At 40.2% G+C, this 25,467-nt stretch overlaps 1 protein-coding gene across 1 annotated transcript in view; it reads left to right on the top strand.

The window, feature by feature from the left end:
* Positions 1–8,109, top strand: part of TFCP2 (transcription factor CP2) — a 124,342-nt gene extending 116,233 nt beyond the window's left edge. The window contains exons 9-11 of the mRNA XM_053708222.1: positions 7,375–7,450; positions 7,694–7,787; positions 8,015–8,109. Coding sequence (XP_053564197.1) covers positions 7,375–7,450; positions 7,694–7,787; positions 8,015–8,109 — 265 coding nt within the window. The remainder of the gene's footprint in view (positions 1–7,374; positions 7,451–7,693; positions 7,788–8,014) is intronic.
* Positions 8,110–25,467: the final 17,358 nt, after the last annotated feature.

Raw genomic sequence — 25,467 nt, 5'->3', positions numbered from 1 at the left:
TGGTGATTATACTTAGTTTTATATCTTCAATCAAAAGTTTGTTATTTTAAAATAGCACCGGAGTGTGTTATTACCTCTCTGGCAGAGTTTGAAGAAGAATCTACCAGAGTTTTGCTATGATTTTAGCCGGAGTAGTTAAGATCATATTGCTGTTCTCGGCCATCTGAGGAGTGAGGTAAACTTCAGATCAGGGGACAGCGGGCAGATGAATCTGCATAGAGGTATGTAGCAGTTTTTATTTTCTGACAATGGAATTGATGAGAAAATCCTGCCATACCGATATGTCATGTATGTATACTTTACACTTCAGTATTCTGGGGAATGGTACTTCACTAGAATTACACTGTAAGAAATACATAAAGCTGTTTAATAACTAGAGATTATGTTTAACGTTTTTGCTGGAATGTAAAATCGTTTTCATTTGCTGAGGTACTGTGTGAATAAATGTTTGGGCACTATTTTTCCACTTGGCAGTTGCTTAATCTGTTTTTCTGACAGTTTCTGTTCTCCCTCACTGCTGTGTGTGAGGGGGAGGGGCCGTTTTTTGGCGCTTTTACTATGCATCAAATATTTCAGTCAGCAACTCATTGTATTCCCTGCATGATCCGGTTCATCTCTACAGAGCTCAGGGGTCTTCAAAACTTATTTTGAGGGAGGTAATTTCTCTCAGCAGAGCTGTGAGAATTATAGTTTGACTGAGATAAAAAACGTTTATTCTGTAATTTGTTTCCTGCTTTCAGAATTTGTTATCTTTGCTAATGGGATTAAACCTTTGCTAAAGTTGTGTTGTTTACAAGGATTGAGGCTATAACTGTTTCAATTTATTAATTTTCAACTGTCATAGATCTTCTGTGCTTCTTAAAGGCACAGTACATTTTAATATTATTCTAATTGAATTGTATTTCCAAGTTGCAAGTTTATTTGCTAGTGTGTTAAACATGTCTGATTCAGAGGATGATACCTGTGTCATTTGTTGCAATGCCAAAGTGGAGCCCAATAGAAATTTATGTACTAACTGTATTGATGCTACTTTAAATAAAAGTCAATCTGTACAAATTGAACAAATTTCACCAAACAACGAGGGGAGAGTTATGCCGACTAACTCGCCTCACGTGTCAGTACCTACATCTCCCGCTCAGAGGGAGGTGCGTGATATTGTAGCGCCGAGTACATCTGGGCGGCCATTACAAATCACATTACAGGATATGGCTACTGTTATGACTGAGGTTTTGGCTAAATTACCAGAACTAAGAGGTAAGCGTGATCACTCTGGGGTGAGAACAGAGTGCGCTGATAATATTAGGGCCATGTCAGACACTGCGTCACAGGTGGCAGAACATGAGGACGGAGAACTTCATTCTGTGGGTGACGGTTCTGATCCAAACAGACTGGATTCAGATATTTCAAATTTAAACTGGAAAACCTCCGTGTATTACTAGGGGAGGTGTTAGCGGCTCTGAATGATTGTAACACAGTTGCAATACCAGAGAAAATGTGTAGGTTGGATAAATATTTTGCGGTACCGACGAGTACTGAGGTTTTTCCTATACCTAAGAGACTTACTGAAATTGTTACTAAGGAGTGGGATAGACCCGGTGTGCCGTTCTCACCCCCTCCGATATTTAGAAAAATGTTTCCAATAGACGCCACCACAAGGGACTTATGGCAAACGGTCCCTAAGGTGGAGGGAGCAGTTTCTACCTTAGCTAAGCGTACCACTATCCCGGTGGAGGATAGCTGTGCTTTTTCAGATCCAATGGATAAAAAGTTAGAGGGTTACCTTAAGAAAATGTTTGTTCAACAAGGTTTTATATTGCAACCCCTTGCATGCATTGCGCCGATCACGGCTGCAGCGGCATTCTGGATTGAGTCTCTGGAAGAGAACATTGGTTCAGCTACTCTGGACGACATTACGGACAGGCTTAGAGTCCTTAAACTAGCTAATTCATTCATTTAGGAGGCCGTAGTACATCTTACTAAACTTACGGCGAAGAATTCAGGATTCGCCATTCAGGCACGCAGGGCGCTGTGGCTAAAATCCTGGTCAGCTGATGTTACTTCTAAGTCTAAATTGCTTAATATACCTTTCAAAGGGCAGACCTTATTCGGGCCCGGGTTGAAAGAGATTATCGCTGACATTACAGGAGGTAAAGGCCATGCCCTGCCTCAGGACAAAGCCAAAGCCAAGACTAGACAGTCTAATTTTCGTTCCTTTCGTAATTTCAAAGCAGGAGCAGCATCAACTTCCTCTGCACCAAAACAGGAAGGAGCTGTTGCTCGCTACAGACAAGGCTGGAAACCTAACCAGTCCTGGAACAAGGGCAAGCAGACTAGGAAACCTGCTGCTGCCCCTAAAACAGCATGAATTGAGGGCCCCCGATCCGGGATCGGATCTAGTGGGGGGCAGACTTTCTCTCTTCGCCCAGGCTTGGGCAAGAGATGTTCAGGATCCCTGGGCGCTAGAGATAATATCTCAGGGATACCTTCTGGACTTCAAATACTCTCCTCCAAGAGAGAGATTTCATCTGTCAAGATTGTCAACAATCCAGACAAAGAAAGAGGCGTTTCTACGCTGCGTACAAGAGCTCTTGTTAATGGGAGTAATCCATCCAGTTCCACGATCGGAACAGGGACAGGGGTTTTACTCAAATCTGTTTGTGGTTCCCAAAAAAGAGGGAACTTTCAGACCAATCCTGGACTTAAAGATCCTAAACAAATTCCTAAGAGTTCCATCGTTCAAGATGGAGACTATTCGGACAATTTTACCTATGATCCAAGAGGGTCAATACATGACCACTGTAGATTTAAAAGATGCTTACCTTCACATACCGATTCACAAAGATTATTATCGGTACCTAAGGTTTGCCTTCCTAGACAGGCATTACCAGTTTGTGGCTCTTCCATTCGGATTGGCTACAGCTCCAAGAATCTTCACAAAGGTTCTGGGTGCTCTTCTGGCGGTACTAAGACCGCGGGGAATCTCGGTAGCTCCATACCTAGACGACATTCTGATACAAGCTTCAAGCTTTCAAACTGCCAAGTCTCATACAGAGTTAGTGCTGGCATTTCTAAGGTCACATGGATGGAAGGTGAACGAAAAGAAAAGTTCACTCGTTCCACTCACAAGAGTTCCCTTCCTGGGGACTCTTATAGATTCTGTAGAAATGAAGATTTACCTGACAGAGGACAGGCTAACAAGACTTCAAAGTGCTTGCCGCACCCTTCATTCCATTCAACACCCGTCAGTGGCTCAATGCATGGAGGTAATCGGCTTAATGGTAGCGGCAATGGACATAGTACCCTTTGCACGCTTACACCTCAGACCACTGCAACTGTGCATGCTAAGTCAGTGGAATGGGGATTACTCAGACTTATCCCCTTCTCTGAATCTGGATCAAGAGACCAGAAATTCTCTTCTATGGTGGCTTTCTCGGCCACATCTGTCCAGGGGGATGCCATTCAGCAGACCAGACTGGACAATTGTAACAACAGACGCCAGCCTTCTAGGTTGGGGTGCCGTCTGGAATTCTCTGAAGGCTCAGGGACAATGGAGTCAGGAGGAGAGTCTCCTGCCAATAAACATTCTGGAATTGAGAGCAGTTCTCAATGCCCTCCTGGCTTGGCCCCAGTTGACAACTCGGGGGTTCATCAGGTTTCAGTCGGACAACATCACGACTGTAGCTTACATCAACCATCAGGGAGGGACAAGAAGCTCCCTAGCTATGATGGAAGTATCAAAGATAATTTGCTGGGCAGAGTCTCACTCTTGCCACCTGTCAGCAATCCACATCCAGGGAGTGGAGAACTGGGAGGCGGATTTCTTAAGTCGTCAGACTTTTCATCCGGGGGAGTGGGAACTTCATCCGGAGGTCTTTGCCCAAATACTTCGACGTTGGGGCAAACCAGAGATAGATCTCATGGCGTCTCGACAGAACGCCAAGCTTCCTCGTTACGGGTCCAGATCCAGGGATCCAGGAGCAGTCCTGATAGATGCTCTGACAGCACCTTGGGACTTCAGGATGGCTTACGTGTTTCCACCCTTCCCGTTGCTTCCTCGATTGATTGCCAGAATCAAACAAGAGAGAGCATCAGTGATTCTAATAGCACCTGCGTGGCCACGCAGGACTTGGTATGCAGACCTGGTGGACATGTCATCCTGTCCACCTTGGTCTCTACCTCTGAAACAGGACCTTCTGATACAGGGTCCCTTCAAACATCAAAATCTAACTTCTCTGAAGCTGACTGCTTGGAAATTGAACGCTTGATTTTATCAAGACGTGGATTTTCTGAGTCAGTTATTGATACCTTAATACAGGCTAGGAAACCTGTTACCAGAAAGATTTACCATAAGATATGGCGTAAATACCTATATTGGTGTGAATCCAAAGGTTACTCTTGGAGTAAGGTTAGGATTCCTAGGATATTGTCTTTTCTACAAGAAGGTTTAGAAAAGGGTTTATCTGCTAGTTCATTAAAGGGACAGATCTCAGCTCTGTCCATTCTGTTACACAAACGTCTGTCAGAAGTTCCTGACGTCCAGGCTTTTTGTCAGGCTTTGGCCAGAATTAAGCCTGTGTTTAAAACTGTTGCTCCACCATGGAGTTTAAACCTTGTTCTTAATGTTTTACAGGGCGTTCCGTTTGAACCCCTTCATTCCATTGATATAAAGTTGTTATCTTGGAAAGTTCTATTTTTAATGGCTATTTCCTCGGCTCGAAGAGTCTCTGAATTATCAGCCTTACATTGTGATTCTCCTTATTTGATTTTTCATTCGGATAAGGTAGTCCTGCGTACTAAACCTGGGTTCTTACCTAAGGTAGTTACTAACAGGAATATCAATCAAGAGATTGTTGTTCCTTCTTTATGCCCAAATCCTTCTTCAAAGAAGGAGCGTCTACTGCACAACCTGGATGTAGTCCGTGCTCTAAAATTTTACTTACAGGCAACTAAGGAATTTCGACAAACGTCTTCTCTGTTTGTCATTTACTCTGGGCAGAGGAGAGGTCAAAAAGCTTCCGCTACCTCTCTTTCTTTTTGGCTTCGTAGCATAATTCGTTTAGCTTATGAGACTGCTGGACAGCAGCCTCCTGAAAGAATTACAGCTCATTCTACTAGAGCTGTGGCTTCCACTTGGGCCTTCAAGAATGAGGCCTCTGTTGAACAGATTTGCAAGGCTGCAACTTGGTCTTCGCTTCATACTTTTTCCAAATTTTACAAATTTGACACTTTTGCTTCATCGGAGGCTATTTTTGGGAGAAAGGTTCTTCAGGCAGTGGTTCCTTCTGTATAAAGAGCCTGCCTATCCCTCCCGTCATCCGTGTACTTTTGCTTTGGTATTGGTATCCCAGAAGTAATGATGACCCGTGGACTGATCACACTTAACAGAAGAAAACATAATTTATGCTTACCTGATAAATTCCTTTCTTCTGTAGTGTGATCAGTCCACGGCCCGCCCTGTTTTTAAGGCAGGTAAATATTTTTTAATTTATACTCCAGTCACCACTTCACCCTTGGCTTTTCCTTTCTCGTTGGTCCTTGGTCGAATGACTGGGAGTGACGTAGAGGGGAGGAGCTATATGCAGCTCTGCTGGGTGAATCCTCTTGCACTTCCTGTTGGGGAGGAGTAATATCCCAGAAGTAATGATGACCCGTGGACTGATCACACTACAGAAGAAAGGAATTTATCAGGTAAGCATAAATTATGTTTTATATCCCACCAAATATACTGTTTGGCATGTGTTAATTTATGCATCTAAGCATTTAAAAAAAAAATAAAGAATATTTATTTCCTAATATTTGTTCATTATGATCAGTTTTTTTATGTATTTATTTTTAAATGTAATACTTATGACATGAAGGCTTTTCTACACAGACTTGATGTAATTAGAGCCCTTAAATGGTCAGTAAACACTTTGAGATTGTAATATAAAATGCTAAACTATGCCTAGCAGAACCACTCTCTTCCCTGTAATTTTGGTCTTGAAATGGTGGATTTTCCTAAACCTGAGGGCATTGGCAGGTTGCACAAAGCTAACCTTTCCATGTATTTGTCTGTTATTTGCTTTTTTGTTATCTTACTATTTCTGCTGGAGCCAAATAATGGAGATTTTTGTTACACAATGTCAAGACCTCTCTTCTCCAGATTTGGTCCACCAAATAAAGTGGTGGGTGGAATTTGACCATTAAAAACAAATTGCAGCAAACAAGATGCTTATCTGTTCAACATTAATTGTTTTTGAAGAATGCAGAAAAATGTAATTACAAGGTGTTTTCTGTCCCATTTTAAATGTCTATCCCAGGAGTGTGTGCACACAACTCTCACCTGTTCTGCTTTAATCCTCTTCTTCAGTATATGAATTAGAACATATTAGGATTCTTTGTCTGATTTTAGGTTTCTTTCCTGATTTTAGGTTGTGTAATACCTTTGATGTGGTTAAACACTTAGATATATACAAGCAAAAGTGCAATAATAAAATGGTCTATTTTTTTTTTTTTTTTAAGGCAGATTTTAACTTTTGTTATGGTAATTTTACCACAGATCACTTAATAGGGAGAACAGAAGACAAGTCCTAGAGGACCTGTTAGTTTAGAATCTAGGTTCTACATACTCGCTTTGTTGGTTTTTCTAGGAGGTGCAACTTATCAGAAAATATTTGGGTAACCCAACTCATTAAATCCAAAGACCCTCTTTACTCCTTATGTGAATCTCTGCGTTTTTACGATTCTAATTTGCTTTAATGCCAGTGTTTACCATTTTGCAGAGTATGTCTATGCATGTTTGGGAATGTTGTGCAAGTTTAAATCTTTCTCTCTCTTTCTTTCTTTCTCTTTCTTTCTTTCTCTCTCTTTCTTTCTTTCTTTCTCTCTTTCTTTCTTTCTCTCTTTCTTTCTTTCTCTCTCTTTCTTTCTTTCTCTTTCTTTCTCTTTCTTTCTTTCTCTTTCTTTCTCTTTCTTTCTTTCTTTCTCTTTCTTTCTCTTTCTTTCTTTCTTTCTTTCTCTTTCTTTCTTTCTTTCTTTCTTTCTTTCTTTCTCTTTCTTTCTTTCTCTTTCTTTCTCTTTCTTTCTTTCTTTCTTTCTTTCTTTCTCTCTTTCTTTCTCTCTTTCTTTCTTTCTTTCTCTCTTTCTTTCTCTTTCTTTCTCTCTCTTTCTTTCTTTCTTTCTCTTTCTTTCTCTCTCTTTCTTTCTTTCTCTTTCTTTCTTTCTTTCTCTTTCTTTCTCTCTCTTTCTTTCTTTCTCTCTCTTTCTTTCTTTCTCTTTCTTTCTTTCTCTTTCTCTCTTTCTTTCTCTCTCTTTCTTTCTTTCTCTTTCTCTCTTTCTTTCTTTCTCTCTCTTTCTCTCTCTCTTTCTCTTTCTTTTTTTTTTTTTCTCCTAAAGGAATGGCTCCCCAAATCATCAGCCTGAACCTCCTGCTCCTATTGTTGATGTGACTGTAGCATTGACACCCGTACAGGTACATTAAAAACAGAAAAACTTCCAGTTCTAAATATGTACCCTTATAAGCTTGACAAATCACCATAGCTGGAAAGACATCACCCTAAACCAACTTATTTATTGTTACTGTTATTACTATTAAGACGATAATTAAATACATTTCTCACCTTTAATTTGACAAAGCCTAGAGTAAAAAGTGCTCCTCTCTTAGACAATAAATAATGTAGATGTCATTTTTTTTGTGTGTTTTTTTCTTTTACAGAATCTTTTGCCAACAACAACACCTCAAGAAGCACAGCAATGGCTTCATAGAAATAGATTTGCAGCATTCTCACGGCTATTTACAAATTTCTCAGGTTAGTAGGATGTACATTTGGTGGCTAAATATTTTATGTATCTTATAGTTTCTACTTCAGAGTGGGTGTGCTTGAGAAAGATGCATCTGACTTCACATGACTCTACATTAGTAGTATGCCCAGTTTTGATCACATAGTTTTCCCCCTAAATTCATAATATAAATATTCCTTAAATTTTGTTGAAACCATTTGTTTGTAAACTATTGTATATTTTTGTCCTTCCTCAGGGGCAGATTTACTTAAACTAACTCGGGATGATGTGATCCAGATATGTGGCCCTGCTGACGGCATACGACTATTTAATGCACTAAAAGGCCGGTAGGTTGTTTCATGCTCGCATAACAACTTTTAACTTAAAAGTTGAATAATAGCTAAAGAGCAGAAGGATATTTTGAAATCGGTTTTATTTAAGGAGTTATTGCATTTCAAGAAATGTTTATTTTCTAAAAACTGATAAAATCAGTTTTCTGGGCCACTTTAGAAATCTATCAGCTACATTGTCTGCCATGCTGCTAGTCTGAGGCCCACTTTATTGTGGTTTCATTCTATAATGCTATGGTTGGACTTTGTAATGTAAAACTCAGCCAGTATGGCTTCTGTTCTCTCAACCCTCTCCTGAGTATCATTTTGTTCCAGTGATACTTCAGATGCCATCTTGTTTGGCCTTCAAAACATTGTGCATCTCTTACAATAACTCAACCCAAATGTCGCCTTATTTTGTATGAAAGCTGGGAATGCATCTACTATGTGGCACCATTATTGACTGTGGTTAAACATTGTATTCCAGAACATCTCGTGTATAGTTTGCAAGTGTGCCTTACATCTTGTCGCTAACAAAGTCTCCCCAGTTACAACCAGGCTTTACTTCTCTTTTCATGTTTTGGTCTTAATATTGTCATGCTTCTGGTTGTATTCTGCTTTGTCAGTAGCTGCAATCTTCAGACCTACATTGCTGTCTCCTGTAGCAGCCATACCTGGTGCATGAAGCAGGCTTTTTCAGACAACTTGTATTTTCCAGATATTTGTGTTGCACTTTTACTCTAAGAAATCCAGCGCTGAAAATATCTTAATGCTGCAGCCCACAGACTATTTAGTAATTATTTTTTTCTCCTATGCAAAGTAATCAACTGTTTTTAATTTAATCAGACTGTATCATTACTGGGCACCCCTCATTTTCCTTTGGATATGGAATTAGCTTTTCCATACTGTAGATCAATGGCTCCACAGCCTTCCATTCGGTGCTATGGGGTAGGCTAGACTGCAAGAAATCAGGGGCCTTAACTCTAGACTTGTTTTCCCCAAAAGGATGGTGTCATCCACTGCTCTTTGAGCCTCTAGTATGGTTTGTCAGGTCCATCTGGCCTATCCTCATTGCTGATCGCTTGCTCTTTTGGCTGCGAGCAGTGTGGATCCTGGGTTTCCCACATCTTGCATCTATGAACTTTAAAAACTTCCCTCCACTTATTTGCAGCATTACCCCATAAGCTTCTTTCTCTGAGTGTATTTTATGACAGTGCAACGGCAGTCATCAAAAAGTGACTGTCAAAGATAGTAACTAGACAGTAAAATGGCTATACACATTCTGAGGTGGCCTATAAGGAGCCTGGCTACCTTAAATCACTGTGATATTCATCCAGTTGTAATGGTTAGTAGGAGACCAAATATTTAAGCAGTTGTTTAATTGTTAGAGGCAGCCATGTTGATTTTACAGCATTACTGCTCACAGATGCAAAATCCTTAGGTCACTACACGGCGTCCTTTAATCTTTTTCCTATCCATTTTGGTTATGTGATTCTCTATTTCTATACACAATTCCCAGCTCCCAACAGTCTACACATTTTATGGCTACATTTCAGGCAGCTGTTTGTACTTCTTTGAAGCAATTGTCAGATATTCAATTGGAGCATCTCTACTAAGTATTAGTTTTCATATATGTCTCGTCAGATGCAGTTTTTGTAAATCATGTTTAGGTATTCCTACATAAAAGCCCATATTTTGTCAGTTTCCCTGGTTCCACTTTATCAGAGATTATCCGACCAAAATAATGAAGCTTGATAAAATATCTGTCCTGTGACAATAAACTGTAAAATAGGTATTGGCACATAGCACAATGTTCTGAGGAGCATGAGATCCATTAAAACATCCTTTATTTATCAAAGTTTGAAATACACTCACAATTTAGCGTATACTCTGACCACAAGATCACGTTCTCTGCATACTTATGTTGGTTTGTTTTTCCACCCACTTAAAGGGACATAATACCCATATGCTAAATCACTTGAAAGTGATGCAGTATAGCTGTAAAAAGCTGACTAGAAAATATCATCTGAACATCTCTGTGTAAAAAAGATATTTTACCTCAAAAGTTTCTCAGTAGCCACATCCCATTGTAAAGGACTTCTAAGCAGCAAATCAGTATTTCTTTCATGTAATTAACAAGAGTCCATGAGCTAGTGACGTATGGGATATACATTCCTACCAGGAGGGGCAAAGTTTCCCAAACCTTAAAATGCCTATAAATACACCCCTCACCACACCCACAAATCAGTTTTACAAACTTTGCCTCCAAGGGGAGGTGGTGAAGTAAGTTTGTGCTAGATTTCTACGATGATATGCGCATCCGCAGCAAGTTGGAGCCCGGTTTCCTCTCAGCGTGCAAGTGAATGTCAGGAGGGATGTGAAAGAGGTATTGCCTATTGAATGCGGTGATCTCCTTCTACGGGAGATTCTATTTCATAAGGTTCTCTGTTATCGGTCGTAGAGATTCATCTCTTATCCTCCCTTTTCAGATCGACATATACTCTTATATTTACCATTTCCTCTACTGATTCTCGTTTCAGTACTGTTGGCTTTCTACAGACATGTAGAGAGTGTCCTGGGGTAAGTAAGTCTTATTTTCTGTGACACTCTAAGCCAGAGCTTTCCAAACTTGTTATGTTAGTGACACACTTTTTAGACCTACATGATTTCGCGACACAGTAATTCAGTTGTACTAGCAAAAAGGAGGTTAAACTAACTTGTTTTAAGAGATACAGACACATATATAAATTATATAATAATGAAATGTATTTAAAAGTAAAAGTATGTGCAAGAATTAAAAAAGTTTAATAACACAAATAGCTACTTGCTATTTTAATGGGATGTATGAGGTTGATGGGATGAACACAATTTCTGAATATTAGGTGGAATATTAGATAAAGACACTCGCATTTCATCATCAAGCATTTTTAAGCTTCCACTTCCTATCCATATATCAAGAGCAGGAGCAGCAATGCACTACAGGGAGCTAGTTGCCAAAAAAAAACCCCACTGACTTCAGCTCAGCATTTAAGCTGCTGCCCTCAGAGCTCCGTGAGTGCGATTGACTACTGCCCACACTGCAAACACACTACTGTCCCACTCACTGATTACACGTACAGTCACAAGCCAATTAAGGAGACTACATGTGCAGTCAGGAGCCAATGTGCCACCAATGGGAATAGTTTCAGTTCCCACTGAGCTGTGTCAATTGGTTAAGATGATATGTATCCCCCCTAGGTATCAATCACATGTCAACCATGTGATATGCGTAGCAGGCAGGTGGAAAGTCACAAACCCCCAAAAAAATTAAAAAAAATTGTGCTGAAGCAGGGACACACCTACAAACTGCTGCCGACACACTAGTGTGTCCCGACACACAGTTTGGAAAGCACTGCTCTAAGCTATGGTTGGGCACTTTATTTATAAAGTTCTAAATATATGTATTCAAACATTTATTTGCCTTGACTCAGAATGTTCAACTTTCCTTATTTCCAGACAGTCAGTTTCATATTTGGGATTATGCTTTAAATTATCATATTTTTTCTTACCTCAAAAATTTGACTTTTTTCCCTGTGGGCTGTTAGGTGCTCTCGGGGGCTGAAAATGCTTCATTTTATTGCGTCATTCTTGGGCGCGGACTTTTTTTGGCGCAAAAAATTCTTTTCTGTTTCCGGCGTCATACGTGTCGCCGGAAGTTGCGTCATTTTTGACGTTATTTTGCGCCAAAAATGTCGGCGTTCCGGATGTGGCGTCATTTTTGGCGCCGAAAAGCATTTAGGCGCCAAATAATGTGGGCGTCTTATTTGGCGCCAAAAAATAGTGGGCGTCGCTTTTGTCTCCACATTATTTCAGTCGTCATTTTTCATTTGCTTCTGGGTTGCTAGAATGCTTGATGTTTGGCATTTTTTTCCGCATTCCTGAACTGTCTTATAAGGAATTTGATCTATTTTGCTTTATATGTTGTTTTTTCTCTTACATATTGCAAGATGTCTCACGTTGCAGTCTGAGCCAGAAGATACTACAGGAAAACCACTGCCTGCTGGATCTACCAAAGCTAAGTGTATCTGCTGTAGAACTTTTGGTAGCTATTCCTCCAGCTGTTGTTTGTAATAATTGTCATGACAAACTTGTTAAAGCAGATATTTCCTTTAGTGATGTACCATTGCCTGTTGCAGTTCCCTCAACATCTAAGGTGCAGAATGTTCCTGATAACATAAGAGATTTTGTTTCTGAATCCATAAAGAAGGCTTTGTCTGTTATTTCTCCTTCTAGTAAACGTAAAAAGTCTTTTAAATCTTCTCTCTCTACAGATGAATTTTTAAATGAACACCATCATTCTGATTCTTTGGACTCTTCTGGTTCAGAGGATTCTATCTCAGAGATTGATGCTGATAAATCTTCATATTTATTTAAGATGGAATTTATTCGCTCTTTACTTAAAGAAGTACTAATTGCTTTAGAAATAGAGGATTCTAGTCCTCTTGATACTAATTCTATACGTTTGGATAAGGTTTTTAAAGCTCCTGCGGTTATTCCAGAAGTCTTTCCTGTTCCTAATGCTATTTCTGCAGTAATTTCTAAGGAATGGGATAAATTGGGTAATTCATTTACTCCTTCTAAACGTTTTAAGCAATTATATCCTGTTCCGCCTGACAGGTTAGAATTTTGGGACAAAATCCCTAAAGTTGATGGGGCTATTTCTACCCTTGCTAAACGTACTACCATTCCTACGTCAGATGGTACCTCGTTTAAGGATCCTTTAGATAGAAAAATTGAATCTTTTCTAAGAAAAGCTTATCTATGTTCAGGTAATCTTCTTAGACCTGCTATATCATTGGCTGATGTTGCTGCAGCTTCAACTTTTTGGTTGGAAACTCTAGCGCAACAAGTAACAAATCGTGATTCTCATGATATTATTATTCTTCTCCAGCATGCTAATAATTTCATCTGTGATGCCATTTTTGATATTATTAGAGTTGATGTTAGGTTTATGTCTCTGGCTATCTTAGCCAGAAGAGCTTTATGGCTTAAGACCTGGAATGCTGATATGGCTTCTAAATCAACTCTACTTTCCATTTCTTTCCAGGGAAACAAATTATTTGGTTCTCAGTTGGATTCTATTATTTCAACTGTTACTGGTGGGAAAGGAACTTTTTTACCACAGGATAGAAAGTCTAAAGGTAAAAACAGGGCTAGACAAACGTTTCGTTCCTTTCGTTTCAACAACAGGAACAAAAGCCTGATCCTTCTTTCCCTCAGGAGCAGTTTCAGTTTGGAAACCATCTCCAGTCTGGAATAAATCCAAGCCTGCAAGAAAGGCAAAGCCTGCTTCTAAGTTCACATGATGGTACGTGCCCTCATTCCAGTTCAGCTGGTAGGGGGGCAGGTTACGTTTTTTCAAAGAAATTTGGGATCATATTCTGTTCACAATCTTTGATTCAGAACATTGTTTCAGAAGGGGTACAGGAATTGGTTTCAAGATGAGACCTTCCTGCAAAGAGAGTTTTTCTTCCCATGTCCCAGTAAATCCAGTGAAAAGCTCAAGCATTTCTGAATTGTGGTTTCAGATCTAGAGTTGGCTGGAGTAATTATGCCAGTTCCAGTTCCGGAACAGGGGATGGGGTTTTATTCAAATCTCTTCATTGTACCAAAGAAGGAGAATTCCTTCAGACCAGTTCTGGATCTAAAATTATTGAATCGTTATGTAAGGATACCAACGTTCAAGATGGTAACTGTAAGGACTATATTGCCTTTTGTTCAGCAAGGGAATTATATGTCCACAATAGATTTACAGGATGCATATCTGCATATTCCGATTCATCCAGATCATTATCAGTTCCTGAGATTCTCTTTTCTAGACAAGCATTACCAATTTGTGGCTCTACCGTTTGGCCTTGCTACAGCTCCAAGAATTTTCACAAAGATTCTCGGTGCCCTTCTGTCTGTAATCAGAGAACAGGGTATTGTGGTATTTCCTTATTTGGACGATATCTTGGTACTTGCTCAGTCTTTACATTTAGCAGAGTCTCATACGAATCGACTTGTGTTGTTTCTTCAAGATCATGGTTGGAGGATCAATTTACCAAAAAGTTCTTTGATTCCTCAAACAAGGGTAACCTTTCTGGGTTTCCAGATAGATTCAGTGTCCATGACTCTGTCTTTAACAGACAAGAGACGTCTAAAATTGATTACAGCCTGTCGAAACCTTCAGTCTCAATCATTCCCTTCGGTAGCCTTATGCATGGAAATTCTAGGTCTTATGACTGCTGCATCGGACGCGATCCCCTTTGCTCGTTTTCACATGCGACCTCTTCAGCTCTGTATGCTGAACCAATGGTGCAGGGATTACACGAAGATATATCAATTAATATCTTTAAAACCGATTGTTCGGCACTCTCTAACGTGGTGGACAGATCACCTTCGTTTAATTCAGGGGGCTTCTTTTGTTCTTCCGACCTGGACTGTAATTTCAACAGATGCAAGTCTCACAGGTTGGGGAGCTGTGTGGGGATCTCTGACGGCACAAGGAGTTTGGGAATCTCAGGAGGTGAGATTACCGATCAATATCTTGGAACTCCGTGCAGTTTTCAGAGCTCTTCAGTTTTGGCCTCTTCTGAAGAGAGAATCGTTCATTTGTTTTCAGACAGACAATGTCACAACTGTGGCATACATCAATCATCAAGGAGGGACTCACAGTCCTCTGGCTATGAAAGAAGTATCTCGAATTTTGGTTTGGGCAGAATCCAGCTCCTGTCTAATCTCTGCGGTTCATATCCCAGGTGTAGACAATTGGGAAGCGGATTATCTCAGTCGCCAAACGTTGCATCCGGGCGAATGGTCTCTTCACCCAGAGGTATTTCTTCAGATTGTTCAAATGTGGGGGCTCCCAGAGATAGATCTGATGGCCTCTCATCTAAACAAGAAACTTCCCAGGTATCTGTCCAGATCCCGGGATCCTCAGGCGGAGGCAGTGGATGCATTATCACTTCCTTGGGAGTATCATCCTGCCTATATCTTTCCGCCTCTAGTTCTTCTTCCAAGAGTAATCTCCAAGATTCTGAGGGAATGCTCGTTTGTTCTGCTAATAGCTCCGGCATGGCATCACAGGTTTTGGTATGCGGATCTTGTCCGGATGGCATCTTGCCAACCATGGACTCTTCCGTTAAGACCAGACCTTCTGTCACAAGGTCCTTTTTTCCATCCGGATCTGAAATCCTTAAATTTAAAGGTATGGAGATTGAACGCTTGATTCTTGGTCATAAAGGTTTCTCTGACTCCGTGATTAATACTATGTTACAGGCTCGTAAATCTGTATCTCGAGAGATATATTATAGAGTCTGGAAGACTTATATTTCTTGGTGTCTTTCTCATCATTTTTCTTGGCATTCTTTTAGAATACCGAGAATTTTACAGTTTCTTCAGGATGGTTTAGATAAGGGTTTGTCCGCAAGTTCTTTGAAAGGACAAATCTCCGCTCTTTCTGTTCTTTTTCACAGAAAGATTGCTATTCTTCCTGATATTCATTGTTTTGTACAAGCTTTGGTTCGTATAAAACCTGTCATTAAGTCAATTTCTCCTCCTTGGAGTTTGAATTTGGTTCTGGGAGCTCTTCAAGCTCCTCCGTTTGAACCTATGCATTCATTGGACATTAAATTACTTTCTTGGAAAGTTTTGTTCCTTTTGGCCATCTCTTCTGCTAGAAGAGTTTCTGAATTATCTGCTCTTTCGTGTGAGTCTCCTTTTCTGTTTTTTCATCAGGATAAGGCGGTGTTGCGAACTTCTTTTGAATTTTTACCTAAAGTTGTGAATTCCAACAACATTAGTAGTGAAATTGTGGTCCCTTCATTATGTCCTAATCCTAAGAATTCTAAGGAGAAATCATGCATTTCTTTGGATGTTGTTAGAGCTTTGAAATATTATGTTGAAGCTACGAAATCTTTCCGTAAGACTTCTAGTCTATTTGTTATCTTTTCCGGTTCTAGGAAAGGCCAGAAAGCTTCTGCCATTTCTTTGGCATCTTGGTTGAAATCTTTAATTCATCTTGCCTATGTTGAGTCGGGTAAAATTCCGCCTCAGAGAATTACAGCTCATTCTACTAGGTCAGTATCTACATCCTGGGCGTTTAGGAATAAGCTTCGTTGACCAGATCTGCAAAGCAGCAACTTGGTCCTCTTTGCATACTTTTACTAAATTCTACCATTTTGATGTGTTTTCTTCTTCTGAAGCATTTTTGGTAGAAAAGTTCTTCAGGCAGCGGTTTCATTTGAATCTTCTGCGTATGTTTTTGTTAAACTTTATTTTGGGGTGTGGATTATTTTCAGCAGGAATTGGCTGTCTTTAATTTATCCCTCCCTCTCTAGTGACTCTTGTGTGAAAGATCCACATCTTGGTAGTCATTAATCCCATACGTCACTAGCTCATGGACTCTTGTTAATTACATGAAAGAAAACATAATTTATGTAAGAACTTACCTGATAAATTCATTCTTTCATATTAACAAGAGTCCATGAGGCCCACCCATTTTTTGTGGTGGTTATGATTTTTTTGTATAAAGCACAATTATTCCAATTCCTTATTTTATATGCTTCGCACTTTTTTTCTATCACCCACTTCCTCTGTCTTGGCTATTCGTTAAACTGATTTGTGGGTGTGGTGAGGGGTGTATTTATAGCATTTTAAGGGTTTGGGAAACTTTGCCCCTCCTGGTAGGGAATGTATATCCCATACGTCACTACTCATGGACTCTTGTTAATATGAAAAGAAATTAATTTATCAGGTAAGTTCTTACATAAATTATGTTGTCTGTCCCGGGACAGCAGAAGGAGCAAGCTTTCGTGCACACTCATCTTATTTCCCTATTCAGTGTAAGGAAGTTTACAAGTGAAATCTCATGAGAACACAGTAAAAGAGTTCATGACCTCAGCACTGTTGATGCTGATTGGCTGCTGTTCAGTTTCTTCATTTCTTTTATTTTTTTTTTAACCTGCAGTTGGGCTTTTACACAGAACTTACTCTGCTGAGCTGAGGAAGTTGTGAGGTAAAATATCTTCCTTTTTTTACATAGAGATGATCAGGTGATATTTTCCTGTCAGCTTTTTACAGTTATACTGCATCAGTTTCAAGTGATTTAGCATATGAGTATTATGTCCCTTATGTTCTTTTCTCTTTTTAACTTCAGTGACTCTATCAGATGGATTTCTGAGGGGATCTCTGAAGAAAGGGAGGAACAGCCTATTTGTCTTGGACTTTCTTTAAATTTGCTTTCCTCTCATGCACATAAAGAAAAATATTCAATCCTAATATAAAAAAAATTCTAGACTGCATACAAATTTACCGTAATTTTTTCCATGTCCATTTAAGTGTGCATGGGTGTAGTTATTCAACATTTTACCACATTATTTGATGGTAATGTCTAAAACAAAGGTACTTTTCAATGTGTAAAATTTATTACAACTACCATTATAATTTGCTGCTGAGAATGCAATGAGATTGCTCTGTTATGCCAAACAGGCATCCAAGTACCCTAATCCTTCCACTTTTGATATGTAAAAATGTGTTACGTTTATATGCATGTGATATGAAGCTTTACAGTTTTTTTGTTTTGGGGTATACATAAAGTAATAGTCTCCATAAGAGACTAGTGAGGATATAGTGGCTCAGCTACCATGCCTGTGCTTTAAGCTATTCATTTGTAGAGCTTGCTGATCATTTTTACTCACCCCTATTCCCAGATGTCCGGCCGAGGCTCACTATTTACGTTTGGCCAGGAGACGCAGCAGCTGAGGGAACAGCAGCAACAACTAAAACATGAGAATGGGGAGCAAGGGAGCAATGCTTTTTATGTAAATAACTTTCTTCTATTTGCTTGTGTTCATTTTATAGCTAGATTTCCCTTTTACTTGTAGATTGTCCATATGGCTAACAGAAAATCAATAGTTAGTTTGAGATTTTCATTCTTTTAATGAAAATCCCAAATGTGACCTCATCTGCTATCCCTTATAAGTTGTAATTATTTCAGTAAATGTTAAACTGATGTGAAATCACAATCCTGCCTTGCATAATTATTCACCTTACCTATGCAGTGTATCATGCAATTACCTTGAGGATCTCACATCTATTGAGGTTGACGGAAAAGATTGCTCAGCTTTTCAGCATCTCTCCCCATCAGATCAACCAGATCTTCAAACAAGGGCCGACTGCATGCATGTTCTTATTAGTGATAGGTAATTATATAATATGAATTATATTCTATACTGATTCATAACATAAAAAGTACAGCATTTGTATCTTTATACATAATAGAATTGGTTTTCTACCACCATACAGCCAAAAATAAAAAAAATCTTATTCTGACAATCTTTCCCCTTAACTTCTATGTTGGCATCTTGCTTGCTATACAAGGAAGTTTATATAACTCAAAAATGTTTAATTGATTATAAGTATTTTAAACTTCTGTATTGGGATTAGGGATTTGATTCACGTTTTCTGAATTGCTGCAAATTTAACCCCCAATTCTGCTTACCACACTAACTGCCCTGTTCAGAGCTTTATTAAATATTAGATAAATCAGATGTTTCCCTTGATGGCAAGTGATCTTCCACTGGATTTAAGAAGACTAGTTGCTCCTTTCCTTCTTAATACAGGGAGAGTCCACAGCTGCATTTATTACTTGTGGGAAATGCAGAACCTGGCCACCAGTAGGAGGCAAAGACATTTCCTTCTTAATACAGGGAGAGTCCACAGCTGCATTCATTACTTGTGGGAAATGCAGAACCTGGCCACCAGTAGGAGGCAAAGACACGCCAGCCAAAGGCTTAAATACCTCCCCCACTCCCCTCATCCCCCAGTCATTCTTTGCCTTCCATCACAGGAGGTTGGCAGAGAATTGTCAGAAGATTACGCAGTAGTATCTTATGGAGGGTAGTACTCTTCGAGATGGGACTGGAGTTTTAAGTAGTCCTGTCAGCCTCTCAGTAAGAGCATGGGTGAAGGTTAGTGTCCAGAGATGCAGGGAGAGTCTTTCTGTGAAACCACCCGACTCATTAACAGCTCCATAAGCAATCGTCATTGACGAGTTTCGCTGCCTGCTTTCTTCACTCAAGTCCATGTCAGAAGCGCTGCTACAATCTGTCAAACTTGAAGGACTGTGTTACTGTTTCACGGCATAGATTCTGGTAAGATCGTTTCATTTTTTTACACATATTGCAAACGCTAGAAGACAGGGTCACAGTGGGGCTCCTTTTATCTATATGGAATCAAGGGTTAATATCTCCTGAGGGGGATTATGAACAGTTTGGTTTAAACTCAATATGTTTTATTTGATTTTATGCTGCTTTTTTGTTTAAGATATTTATGGGCTCATAGGCTGAGATGGAACAAACAGGTTTCACTTTCACTTTGGAAGGTTGCGCAACTTAAAAGCTTGGCGCGCTTTTTCTCAGAGGACGGTCCTGCATTGCGCACCATGGTGACCGATATGGTTTGAGGCTTCCATTTCCTTTCTCTTGGCCGAGGTGTACTACCGAGAGGATTTTATCCCTGTTCTGTCTGGGTCATGGGAGTGGTAGGGGCCCCAGCCATTGGTGGTATAAAAGGTGCCGCTTTTTAATTTAAGAATAGTTTTGTTTTTTTTCTGTAGTCCACTGCATATCGTACTTTAGCTATGGAGTGATTTTGAGTCATTAGAGGGTTCCCCCTCTAATTTTAAAGAGTAATGCCTGTTTATATTGTGAGGGAGCTCTGAATATCCGCCCTCTGCAATTATGTTCCATTGCCTTGATAAGGGGATTATATCAAATAAGGTTGACATGTTTGATACCACTGAGCCGCCCCACCTCTGAGGAGTCCTCGTCCAATGAGGTGCACACCCTACATGCATCTGGTATACACATGCAGCTTCCCATTGCAATGCAGTTTCATACAGCAGTGTCTGCGGCCATTAGAGCTTTCCCTCGCACTGCTAAGCGCAAGTGGTAAGGTTAAATTGTGCACTCCTGCCCAGGTGGCATCATGTCATTTGTCGGCTATATCCAATCAGTTATCTGAGGATGAGGTTCTCTCTGAGACTTAAGAGTATGAACTTTCAGGGTTGGAGTCTTCTGCCTATAATCCTCTGCCTGGTGGAGGATCCAGTTTTTAGATTTAGGACAGAAAGTTTTACGGTCTTCTACTAAAGAATGTTTTGACTACTTTAGGAGGTTCCAAAGGCCAAGCTTGCTAGTCGAACCTCTGGGTCCTAAATTTGATGGCAATCATTATTAAAGACGAGGTGGAACAGATTAGATTCCTCTTCCCGCTGCTTTTAAGGATCCTGGGTTCTGGGCTCTCTATGGGGGTGGGTTTCTTTTTTCCCATCTCTACTTGGTTGCGGCTAATTTATGCTTGCCACACGTAATGCTAGCCCGTGTGAGGATAGTTCATCATTCATAGGAGCCACCGGATATAAGGATGGAAACCCTGTTAAAAAGGATTTTCAACCTATGGATATTTGCCTTTACAGGCGGCGCTTGTCGCTGCAGGTTGCTGGAGCGAGGGCTACCTTTTGGGGGCATCTCCTTTGCGAAAATGTTCGAGTGTGGAGGGTCTCCTCGACATTTTTCAGGGAAGAATTACGGCCTTCTGAGTTACTAATTCTTTTATATGTGCTGCTATTACGCAGATTAATTAGCTTATGGCTAAGACTTCAGGTTTTCTGTTCAGGCTCGTGAGGCGCTCTGACAGATATCTTTTCCCTCTCCTTTAGGGAAAGAGTTTGTTTGACTATCTCCACAGTTTCAGGGCCCAGGGTGCCTTCATACCGTAAGATAAGGAGAACAATTCTAAGGGACAAAGTTAGTATTTTTGTTTCTTTAGTTCTGATAAAAGCCCAGCGTCAGAGGCCTCCACTAAACCAGAACAAGCTGGCTCAGTCCTGGAATTGATCCAAGCAGAGCAAGAAGCCCGTCCAGACTAAGTCCGCATGAAGGGGCGGCCCACGGTCCTATTTTGGATTGTGTAGGGGGCAGTCTGTTGCTCTTTCAAAGGCTTGGTTCCGGCACGTGCTGGATCCTTGGGTCCTGGAGGTCATAGCTCGGGATTGCAAGATAGGTTTCATATCTCATCCACTCAGGGGCAGATTCATCCTCTCAACCTGTCCTCAGACGAGGAAAGAGGGAAGCCTTTCTGGAGTGCGTAAGGAATCTGTCCTCCTTTGAAATCATTGTCCCAAATGCCTATCATAGAGTGAGGTTTGGGATACTATTGAAACATTTTCTTAGTCCGAAGGAAGGAGAGATCTTTCTGTCCAGTTCTGTACCTAAAGTGCTTTAAACACATTTCTCAATGTCCTCTCATCAAGATGGAAACAATAAGGTCCATCCTTCCCTTGATTTGGGAAGGGCAGTTTTTGACACTGTAGATCTGAAGGAGGCATTCATTCACCTTCCAATCCACAGGGAACACTTCCAGTTCCTCAGGTTTAAGTTCCTGGACCAGCACTTCCAGTTCATTGCACTTCCGTTTGGTCCAGCTACTGTTCCAAGAATTTCTTCTACAAGATACGACGAGTCCACTGATTTCATCCTTAGCAGGAGGATAATATACCACAAGTAACAGGAAGTGGCAAAGAGCACCACAGCAGAGCTGTATATATAGCTCTTCCCTTCCCCTCCACCCCCAGTCATTCTCTTTGCCTGTGTTATACTAGGAAGAGGTAAAGTGAGGTGTTTTAGTTTCTAAAATCAAGTAGTTTTTTATTTTAAATGGTACCGGTGAGTACTATTTTCCTCAGGGGGATATGGAAGAAGATTTCTGCCCTGAGGTTGATGAACTTAGCAGCTGTAACTAAGATCCATGTTAGTTCCCACAAGACTTCTGAAAGTAACACAAGAGACATCTTCAGTGTGGAGAACGGTTTCATGCTACAAGCAGCATTGAGGTATGTGCAGCCCTTTATTTCTGAGGAGACTTGATATATCAGAACTGGCTGACATTTATTTTCCTGCAAGGGAATGGGGTAAGCAGTAGACCTGTTAAACAAAGGGGTGTTACTGGGAGACCTATGTTTTATTTTTTCTGTTGACATATTGGGCAATCATTTATAATGGGCTTTGGCATTATATGAGACACTGGGAGAGGCAGGAACTGTTTATCGTTTTTTGTTGTTGCACTAAATAACCGGTTTGTCAATACTGGTGTGTTTGGGGTTTAAATGTTCCACTTAGTTTTTGCTTAAAACCGCTTCACCATGCGGTTGTTTTAGGCCTACTCGAGCATCGGCCATTATGGGCGGGGTTTAATTTCACGTGCTCAGATGCGCACTTCCTTGTGGCTGAGAAGCAGCAAGCATTAACTCCGGTTGATCCTAGACAGTGGTTCTCTTATCCGGATCGTTGGCGAGTCATTTTAAAGTACCCTGGGGGCAGGTAGACGCCACGAGGTATTTTTTGTAAAATTTGACATTTTTGTGATTTAAGTTCCTTTTAGAGGTTAATTTCTCCCCTTACTCTTGGGGTGCAATAATTTTTGGAGCCATTAATGAGCTACAGTTAATTTTTAGAGCAAATTAACGTTTTTGAAGCAGTTTGGAAAAATTGTGCGCTTTTTTATCTCTTAAAGGCGCAGTACACGTTTCTCAAAAAATTGTTTCAAGCAATAAATAAAGTGTTTAACAACTATTGTGGTTATTACTGGTCTATTCAACATGTCTGACACTGAGGAATCTCATTGTTCTATGTGTTTAGAAGCTATTGTGGAACCCTCACTTACATTATGTACCTTTTGTACTGAAAGGGCCTTACATTGTAAAGGCCATATTTTAGGTCAAGACAGTGTGCCTAAGGATGATTCTCAGTCTGAAGAGAATCAGGATATGCCATCCAATTCTCCCCAAGTGTCACAATCTTTAAGCCCCACACAAGCGACGCAAGTACCTCTAGTGCGTCTAATTCTTTTACTCTGCAGGAGATGGCTGCAGTTATCTCAACTACTATTACAGAGGTATTATCTAAATTACCAGTGTTACAGGGTAAACGCAGTAGGTCAGGTATTAATGTGAATACTGAATCCTCTGATGCTTTATTGGCTATTTCCGATGTACCCTCACAGTGCTCTGAGTTGGGGGTCAGGTAATTGTTGTCTGAGGGAGAGCTTTCAGACTCAGGGAATGTGTTACCTCAGACAGATTTGGACGTCATGTCCTTTAAATTTAAGCTTGAACACCTCCGCCTGTTACTTCGGGAGGTTTTAGCCACTCTGGATGATTGTAACCCTATTGTAATACCACCAGAGAAATTGTGTAAGATGGACAAATATCTAGAGGTGCCTACTTAAACTGATGTTTTTCCGGTTCCTAAAAGAATTTCGGAAATTGTAAAAAAGGAATGGGATAGACCAGGTATACAGTTTTCTCCCCCTCCTAATTTTAAGAAAATGTTTCCCATATCAGATACCATTCGGGACTTGTGGCAAACGGTCCCTAAGGTGGAGGGAGCTATATATACCCTGGCTAAGCGTACAACTATACCCATTGAGGACAGTTGTGCTTTCAAAGACCCTATGGATAAAAAATTAGAGGGTCTTCTAAAGAAATTATTTATTCATCAGGGTTTCCTTTTACAACCTACGGCTTACATTGTTCCAGTAACTACTGCAGCAGCTTTTTGGTTTGAGGCTCTAGAAGAGTCTCTGAGGGTTGAGACTCCATTAGATGACATTTTGGGTAGAATTAAGGCTCTCGAGTTAGCTAATTCTGTTTTTACTGATGGCGCTTTTCAAATAGCTAAATTAGCTGTGAAAAATGCAGGATTTGCTATTCTAGCGTGTAGAGCGTTATGGCTCAAATCTTGGTCTGCTGACGTGTCATCAAAAACTAAGCTTTTAGCTATTCCCTTTAAAGGTAAGACCCTTTTCGGGCCTGAATTGAAGGAAATCATTTCTGACATTACTGGAGGTAAAGGCCATGCCCTACCTCAGGGATAAGTCTGTTAAGATGAGGGGTAAACAAAATAATTTTCGTTCCTTTCTAAATTTTAAAGGAGGACCCTCTGCTTCCTCTTCCTCCACAAAGCAGGAAGGGAATTTTGCACAATCTAAGTCAGTCTGGAGACCCAACCAGGCTTGGAATAATTGTAAGCAATCCAAGAAGCCCGCTGCTGCTACAAAGACAGCATGAAGGGGCGGCCCCCGATCCGGGACCGGATCTAGTAGGGGGCAGACTTTCTTTCTTTGCTCAGGCTTGGGCAAGAGATGTTCAGGACCCCTGGGCGCTGAAAATCGTGACCCACAGGGTATCAACTGGAATTCAAGGATTTTCTCCCAAGAGGGAGATTTCATCTTTCACAATTATCTGTAGACCAGATAAAAAGAGAGGCGTTCTTACGCTGTGTAAAAGACCTCTCTAACATGGCAGTAATTTGTCCCGTTCCAAAACCGGGACAGGGGTTTTACTCAAATCTTTTTGTGGTTCCCAAAAAAGAGGGAACTTTCAGACCCATTTTAGATCTCAAGTGTCTAAACAAGTTTCTCAGAGTCCCATCGTTAAAGATGGAGACTATACGAACAATCTTACCAATGATCCAGGAGGGTCAATATATGACTACCGTGGACTTGAAGGATGCTTACCTTCATATTCCTATCCACAAGGATCATCATCAGTTTCTAAGGTTTGCCTTCCTGGACATTATCAGTTTGTGGCTTTTCCCTTCGGGTTGGCCACAGCACCCAGAATCTTCACAAAGGTTCTAGGGTCCCTTCTGGCGGTTCTCAGACCACGAGGCATAGCAGTGGCACCTTATCTGGATGACATTTTGATCCAGGCGTCAACTTTTCATCTGACAAAATCTCTTTGGTCTTCACCATAGGGGAGTTTGGAGTGTGACTGTTTGAGGTTGTGGACAGGTGTCTTTTATACTAATAACAAGTTCAAACAGGTGCCGTTAATACAGGTAATGAGTGGAGGACAGAGGAGCCTCTTAAAGAAGAAGATACAGGTCTGTGAGAGCCAGAAATCTTGCTTGTTTGTAGGTGACCAAATACTTATTTTCCACCATAATATGCAAATAAATTCTTTCCAAATCAGACAATGTGATTGTTTGGATTTGTTTCCACATATTGTCTCTCATAATTGAGGTATACCTATGATGAAAATAACAGGCCTCTCTCATCTTCTTAAGTGGGAGAACTTGCACAATTGGTGGCTGACTAAATACTTTTTTGCTCCACTGTATATGTTTGTGTGTGTGTGTGTGTGTGTGTGTGTGTGTGTATATATATAAATATATATATATATATATATATATATATATATATATATATATATATATATATATATATATATATATATATATATATATATATATATATATATATATATATATATATATATATATATATATATATATAT

The sequence above is a fragment of the Bombina bombina genome, chromosome 3 (genome assembly GCF_027579735.1).
Source record: "Bombina bombina isolate aBomBom1 chromosome 3, aBomBom1.pri, whole genome shotgun sequence".
In the NCBI taxonomy this organism is placed as follows: Eukaryota; Metazoa; Chordata; class Amphibia; order Anura; family Bombinatoridae; genus Bombina; species Bombina bombina.
The sequence above is the reverse complement of the archived record's forward strand: the minus strand, read 5'-3'. Positions and strand labels throughout refer to the sequence as shown.